This window comes from Populus euphratica, unplaced genomic scaffold (assembly GCF_000495115.2).
Source record: "Populus euphratica unplaced genomic scaffold, PopEup_1.0 scaffold1501.1, whole genome shotgun sequence".
NCBI lineage: Eukaryota > Viridiplantae > Streptophyta > Magnoliopsida > Malpighiales > Salicaceae > Populus > Populus euphratica.
In genome coordinates, this window is record NW_011501360.1 from 31108 (window position 1) to 38597 (window position 7490).

At 33.4% G+C, this 7490-nt stretch overlaps 1 protein-coding gene across 1 annotated transcript; it reads right to left on the reverse strand.

The window, feature by feature from the left end:
• Positions 1-697: 697 nt before the first annotated feature.
• Positions 698-5810, reverse strand: LOC105117760 (casein kinase I isoform delta-like). Its single transcript, XM_011015516.1, has 14 exons — positions 5400-5810; positions 5265-5305; positions 4591-4660; positions 4324-4472; positions 4140-4235; positions 3970-4040; positions 3555-3616; positions 3381-3444; positions 3224-3308; positions 3013-3139; positions 2792-2874; positions 2655-2715; positions 2166-2305; positions 698-1593 (listed from the first exon to the last, which is right to left on the reverse strand). The coding sequence occupies exons 1-14, from the start codon at positions 5473-5475 to the stop codon at positions 1294-1296; spliced, it is 1425 nt and encodes a 474-aa protein (XP_011013818.1). The 5' UTR covers positions 5476-5810; the 3' UTR covers positions 698-1293.
• Between the last annotated feature and the right edge of the window lie 1680 nt (positions 5811-7490).

Sequence of the window (7490 nt, forward strand, 5' to 3'; positions counted from 1 at the left end):
ACTCCCAACGAGCTGTGGTTAATAGCAGTCAGATACTTGTAATTGTTATAGCCCGTTTGATAGTGGTAAAACAAAAAAATTCAAAGTATTTTTTGTTTGTAAATATATTAAAATAATTTTTTTTTATTTTTTAAAATTTTATTTTTAACATTATAACATCAAAATATATAAAATTACTAAAAAAAATTTAAAAAAAAAATAATTTTTTTAAAAAAAATACTTTCAAAACTGAAAAAATAAACATACCACGAGTATATATTATAATCATGGTATGTTTCGATAACATTCCTACACGATTAATAAAATATGTTTGACAAATTGAGGTCCCATTTTAAGGGTTCTTTTTTTTTTACCAGAGTCGAAAGGAAAGTTTTGACTTCAGAGAAAAAGATAATGAGGCATGAACAACCACCACCAAGGCTTCTTATCCTTTGCTCGCAGTCATGATGTCAAACGCCCTAGCAACGAAACCAAATCATTTCAAACAGTCACCAAGATTTTAGAGACAAGGAAATTAGGTCGAACATTGCCGAATGTTAAATCGGCGACAGCACTGATTCTCGCAATTCAGTTCTCAGTTCCCAAGTGTTCGGAGCAAGGAAAAGTCCATTGAACAAATTTATTTTGAGCATCAAACATGGCTTGGTGTTGAACGCCCGACCAAACAAGATAGAAATAAAAAAGTCACCATTACATGTAAGCCAAAAAATCAAAATTGTTTTTTCCAAGAAGGAAAAGGATCCGACACATGTTAATAGTATTTGTAAGAGCTTGCTAAGACTACAGTAAAGAATAAAACAAAACAAAAACCGGCAAGACCAAGCTACCCTAGGCAGATAATGGAACCCCAAACCTGAGCTTCAACCAGTTTTTTAGTTTTTTAGAACTGAACGAGAATACAATGGTCGATTTCACTCCCATCAAGATTCAAATTTGGGTCAAAGCAACAAAAAAAATTTTAAAAAAAAATAGTAAAATGTATAGATTAACAAGAGAGCAGGAATCCGGGCCCAGGTGTTGGAGACTTGGAGGTGTTTGGGAAAAGAGTACACAACTGATTGAATACACTCAGCAGTTGTCGACCAAACTGTCTGTTGTAATTGAATCCAGCTTCCCAGGCCTGTTTCCATATAATCTGCTGACACGTTTAGTGGATAAATTGAAATCCTGAGTGATCCAGGCTCGGAGCCCCTTCTTTCAAACTCTTTAGCTCCATGAGAATAAACTATCCTACTTGAGTGTAACAGCACAACAGTACATTCATGATTTACAACAATGCACAGTGCTGCGCACCTAATAGTGAACCTTCTCATCACTATCAAAATTCAGACTCTCAATTCCCTTAAGGGTGGTTTCATAGGTCTTCATGTGAGAGGTATTTCTGCTTGATGACGTGCGCCTGGGGTCTGAAGATCCAAGAGGACTTCTTGGCCCACTAGAAATTTTATGTATTGCTCCTGGGCTTGCATCAGTTATGCGAGACCATTGGGGATCAGACTCACTTGCAGCAGCAAATACATCGCGGCTACTGGAAACACCTGCAGCTCGCCTTGCAGATCCACTTGATCGCCCCAAAAAAGTAGAGCTGGGTAACTGCAATGGCCAATCATAATGCGGTTTAGATCTAATTAAAAAAAAAATGCAGGCTATAGACCTGCATGCTAAATCTGACTTTATGATGTAAGAGATTAGCCATCATTGATAGCATAGAAAGTAAGCACGGTGAAAATAAATTGATATCATCAATCTACAAAAGATTGAAAAGGGGGATTTTGACACATGCAAGTTAACAGAACACGTTGCCAACATATACAGGAAAACAAGATTTTAAACAACAGCAAGAACAGAAGATTATGCATAACCACAAACACTCAGGTTAGGTTAGCTAGCAGTGATGAATACACAGTGCACTTAGAAACTGTGGCCTTATAATACCATGCCAGAAGTACAGACTCTCAGTGATCCCAGAATTAGGGGCAAAATTAATAGGATTTAACAAACACAAGTTAACAAAACAAATTGCAAAAAAATATAGAGGAAAAATAGAATACTTGATTTTCAAAATCCATCAGGCTGTAACAAATGCTTCACCATGATAAGACAATCAGTGAAACCTTGCACAATTCAGCCGTGGAAAAAGGGAAAAAAAAAACCAAGCAACTTACCACAGCATCCTTAGTAATTGGATAATCATTAGCAACTGGACTCTTCTGCTTTGAATAGCTTCCAGCATTTAAGATTGGTCCTGATAGTCTGTGGCGAGATGAGTCCATTGATTGGCCAATAGCTCGCCCTTCTTCTCCACCTGCAACAAAGAGAGAGAAAATGCACAAACCCCAAGCATATGTTAAAGGATAATCATCCACCTTCTCTTTAGAACTTATTCTTCATCAACTGACAACCATTTGGTATTAACCCAAGGTGGACAGATGGGCAGTATAGTGAGAGGAAGAGAGAGAGAGAGAGCAAAATTAACTTGGAGAATGACTAAACAAAAGTAACTAAGAGAGATCCATAGCATGCTTGGTGCAAGCAGCAGAAAGCATTGAAAAATCTTAGAGCGAGACCATCCACTATAAAAAAAGACAGTTTATGAAAAGAAAAAACCATTACGTGAAGGAATATTTAGAACCAATAAACACAAAATAAACTACCTGTTTGTCTATCTGCACTGACAATAGGAGGCATGCCAGAACTAGTTCCAACACCAGTGCCCTAAGAGAAACAAGAGAAATTCAAATCTATTCAACGCCAATGACCAACAGAAGCAAATTGCTCCATGGACACTTACAATGCCACGAGTTGGAGGATTAGCCAGCTGTGATTGCTGATACTTCAATATTGTCCAGTCAAAGACATAATCAAACTGGAAGCCTGTAAACATGATCAAAAGATACAATAAGGAGTTCAAAAAATGCCAATTATATTATTCTATCAGAGCCAACAGACATCATATACAGAGAATAATACAGAGGTAAACTTGAACACATTTAGCTACTAAAATATCCCTACCCTCACGAATAAAGAGATCACGAAATATTCTCTTCAAATAAGCATAATCTGGCTTATCATCGAATCGAAGTGAACGACAATAATGAAAGTAAGAGGCAAATTCAGTTGGATAACCACGACAAAGGGCCTGAGAAAACACAATATCTATGATTAGATTTTTTGAATGAGCAACAGAATCAACAAGCAACCTAGGTAATTAGGACCACTTTACCTCAATTGAAGTAGAGACCTTCTTTTCACTAATTTTCTCGTACTTCTGTTTCTTAGTTCCAGCTTTCAGTCCCTGCCACGGAAGGCTACATGGAAAAACTTCTTAGCAACAACAGATGATACACAACTAGGTAGGGTAGGCAGGCAGAGAGAATCACCTTCCTCTCAGGAAGTACATAAGGACATAACCAAGAGATTCCAGATCATCCCTCCGGCTTTGCTCTATGCAATTCAACAAGTCAAAAATGGAGCGATCAATGTTATGAAACACATAGGGAATAACAGGAAGGCAACTAGATAACCAGGTGAAAAAAAAGACACCAAGCACATACCAATGCCCAGGTGAGTGTTCATGCTTGCATATCTAGCAGTTCCAGTCAAATTTTTATTTTCCCTGTAGTATATTGATGTCAGTAATGACTTAATTACCGCATATTATCAACAAAAATACAAACAGTGAAAAGTAAAGGTAAAGCATGAAACAGCTGAATGAAATACTTCTCCAATCACATCAAGAGTAAACATAGACAATGGCACCAAGATTCTGTATCTCAATCATCAATACAATTAAGTACGCAAAAAAAAGTACCCAAAAAAAGAAAACAGCAGCATCACACTACAACTATTGAGAATATTGACAGATACAAATTTCCATATGCAGTTAGTTTAATTGAGCATCAAAATGTATTTGACATAATACAACCACAAACAAATATGCATGTGTGCAGACAAAAACTATCTTCTCACCTGTAAGGAATGTGTTGATGGGTTGAACTGTCTCTGTATTTCTTTACCAGACCAAAGTCAATGATGTATACCTGTGTGCAAGTGAACAGCAAAGTTTTAATATGGATTTCTGCACAAAGAAGGGAAGAATAAACATGTGTGTGTGGTAAGCGTATACTTCATATCAAGACCTGATTTGCACGCCTTCCTAAGCCCATGAGAAAGTTGTCTGGCTTAATATCTCGATGCAGAAATGATTTCGAGTGGACGAACTCAACACGATTGATCTTGAAAGAAGAAAAGGGTGAAGCAAAAAATGATAGTATTTCTGAAAGATCAATACTAACACTGAATGGGAAAGTTGATGAAACTCACCATCTGATCAGCAAGCATAAGGACTGACTTCAAAGAGAGTTTCCTACTGCAGAAGTTAAAGAGGTCTTCAAGACTAGGTCCAAGCAAATCCATCACTAGGACATTGTAGTCTCCCTCAACTCCAAACCACCTCACATTTGGAATCCCAGCTGCCAAGATAGAAAATGATCAGAAGAGTTTTGTAAAAATAATGCTCATAAAAGAACAAATATTTGTAAAATAAACAGAAAAACAAATCAAGATAAAGATTTCAAGAAACAGCATTACTCCCTCCCTGCAGGATTCTGTATAACTTGGATTCATATAGCAACTGAGGATGTTTTGTCTTGATGTTCTCCTGAACATTAAGAGATATAACACAAGGATCATGCACAGCTAAAAATACAATCATTTAGTTTCAAACCCACAAACAATATTAAAAAACACAGAACACCACAAATCATTGAAACAAATAAAGGTGGTAAATATATTGAAAAGTCAATGACATCAGTCGATCAACAGCATGAAACCAACTCATGACATTATAAACTTGATCAACATCACACCTTAATAAACTCCTCGTGCCAAAACATCAGTAGTAAGAAGAAATTCAAACTAGGGAGGCATAATTAGTTAACACGCCATTTATTGTGGGAATGCATGAAAACATAAAGAAAAGAAAAGGAACTGCAGCATATGCCAAAAATTGAATCAAATCATGGTATGTGATTTTCTTAATTCAAAAAACGAGTCAAGTGCCAACATTAATTTGAAATTCACTCAGACTCAGTAGATTCCTCCTTTACAGCTAAAATTTACTGACAACATTTCCACTCTCAGTCAAAAGTAAAATTAGGAAACATCTATTAACCTAATCAAACAAAATACTAATAATAACAACAACAACAACAACAACAACAAAAAATAAAATCGAAAGGGAAATCAATTAAAAGGAAACTTACGAGCTTAATGGCGACTTCTTCATTAGTCTGGATATTAGTACCTAATTTCATCAATCCAAAAGAAAATGAGAAATAATAATAAAACTAAATAGAGCTAATCAATTAATTTCAGAAAAACATTAATCAAAAGAAAACCTAGATAGATCTCTCCAAAGGAACCGCTGCCGATCTTCCGACCCAGCCTGAACTTATTACCAACACGAGGCTCCATCTAAAGAACGCGGAACCCTAATTTAAAAATCAAGAAAACACAAAGACAAATCGATAAAAGAATGGAGCCGTGCGTGGAAATGGAGATGGATCCACAGAAAGATAACAAGAAAATATTTATTTAACCGAAAAATAAAAGAAAAGGGTTAGATAGGTAGATAGACAGCCTCTGTCACTCTATCATCTTTTCTTTCGGTGTTGGTTTGAATTGAATTGATGATCCAAATTCCAAAACCAAAGTGTTCGGGGAAAAAAATAAATAAAAATTGTGGACAAAGAGGTAAGGTGGGGGAGCGGGCGAGGCGTTACTTTTTCTTTTTCTTTTTTACTTTACTCTCCTTTTTTCAGTTTTTATTAATTATGATAATTTGTTTTCACAGGGAACCAGAGAATGATATTCACGCGTGTTCAATACGCGTGACAGAAAGTTCTCTGCATTTTTACATGGGTGGGCGTGGCGTCGTATTATTTGTTACCTGTTTTTTAAAATATTGTTTTATAATTTTAATGTGTTAACATTAAAAATAAAAGATTTAACAAATTATTGTCATACATTTTTAATTAAAAAATATTATACATTATATTATCAAATAAAAACTCAATAATTTAATGATTTAGATTCTTTTTAGTTGATTATAATTATAATAGAATGTGATTTTCTTTCATTATTTAGCTAAAATTCTTATTCACTATAAAATCAATAAATAAATAAATAAAAAACATGTTTATTTTATTTTTATTATAGAAAATATTGTTATTTCACTTCACTAAAACATTTATTCACAGGCATTTATAATTATATAATATTTTTTTTTTGGTTATGTATTTGGATAGAGTTAGGATATTGTCATCCTAGCTTAACAATTATAAATCCAAAATCATAATTAAAATTAAAATTGAATGGATTACTTTATAGATTTAAAAGATAAAAATTATATTTCCATAGCTTTTTTTCTTCCCCTCAATGAAACTTTATTTTTCTTCTTTTATTACACCCGTCCACACATAGGTCATGTATAACAAAAACAAAAAAAAATTAAAATTTAAAACTGTTTGTATTTATTAATTTACAATATAGTTTTAAAATGGTGAATTGTATATTGATTGATAAGATCATTTCTCCAGAAATAAAATTACTTATACAAAAAATTTTAAAAAAATTAATTAATTTTAGTTCTGATAATAAATTTCCATTGGTTTGGATTTTACAATTTAAATTTTATTTTTTTTAGTTTTTATATATGTAGTTTTATTTTTCTAAGTAATGATCATATTATCTTTTACAAGTATCGCATGATTCAACAAAAGGGAAGGAACCTTAACGAAATACATAGCACTATGATAGAGTTTATAAAAAATATATATATACAGGGAAAGATCCATAAAAATAAAAAGTTATAGGTGAAGAACATGTTCCTAACATATTCTTATTGGCTAAACATATAGATAATTGACAAGTGACCTCTCAATTATATATATATATATATATATATAACCAATAGAATGACAATCTAAAAGGAAAAAAAGAGAGAGTAAAACGTGCAATTAACACCTCTTTGAATATATTCGAGAGTTTAGATCCATTACACAAAAATTTAAACCCAACTAAAATTCCCTATTCGATTCTCTAACATAAAAATAGAAAAAGGATGGAACTAAACTATTCTTTTAAGTACACTTAAATTAAGAGTAAATACAACTCTAAGTAGGGGTAAAGGAAATTAGCATGTCGCGCTCCTTTAACGACCGTGGTAGCATGTATTAGGATATGATATCACAAGGGTTGCACGCTTGACACATCAGCACGCATCTTGTTGGTTTTTAGCTAGTTTTACTTAGGCCTCTATTTGTTTCTTTATTCCTTAAAGCTCGTCTTTAAAGTCCTTTGAATTTGTGCAAAGGATCATTATAAATAATATATCATGTACTTTCTCAACTCAAAAAAAGTTAAAATTATTAGGTAATTGTTTATATTTTTTTAATACATCACTTAATTAAAAATTCTTTAAACTTTAA

Bases quoted from the DNA above. Each gene is read 5' to 3' on its own strand.
- LOC105117760 (XM_011015516.1), bottom strand. From the start codon at position 5,475: ATGGAGCCTCGTGTTGGTAATAAGTTCAGGCTGGGTCGGAAGATCGGC. The intron at 4,236-4,323 runs GTGAGTTTCATC...TCTTCTTTCAAG, and splicing joins TTATGCTTGCTGATCAGATG to ATCAATCGTGTTGAGTTCGT. The intron at 4,041-4,139 runs GTCTTGATATGA...ACTTGCACACAG, and splicing joins TAGGAAGGCGTGCAAATCAG to GTATACATCATTGACTTTGG.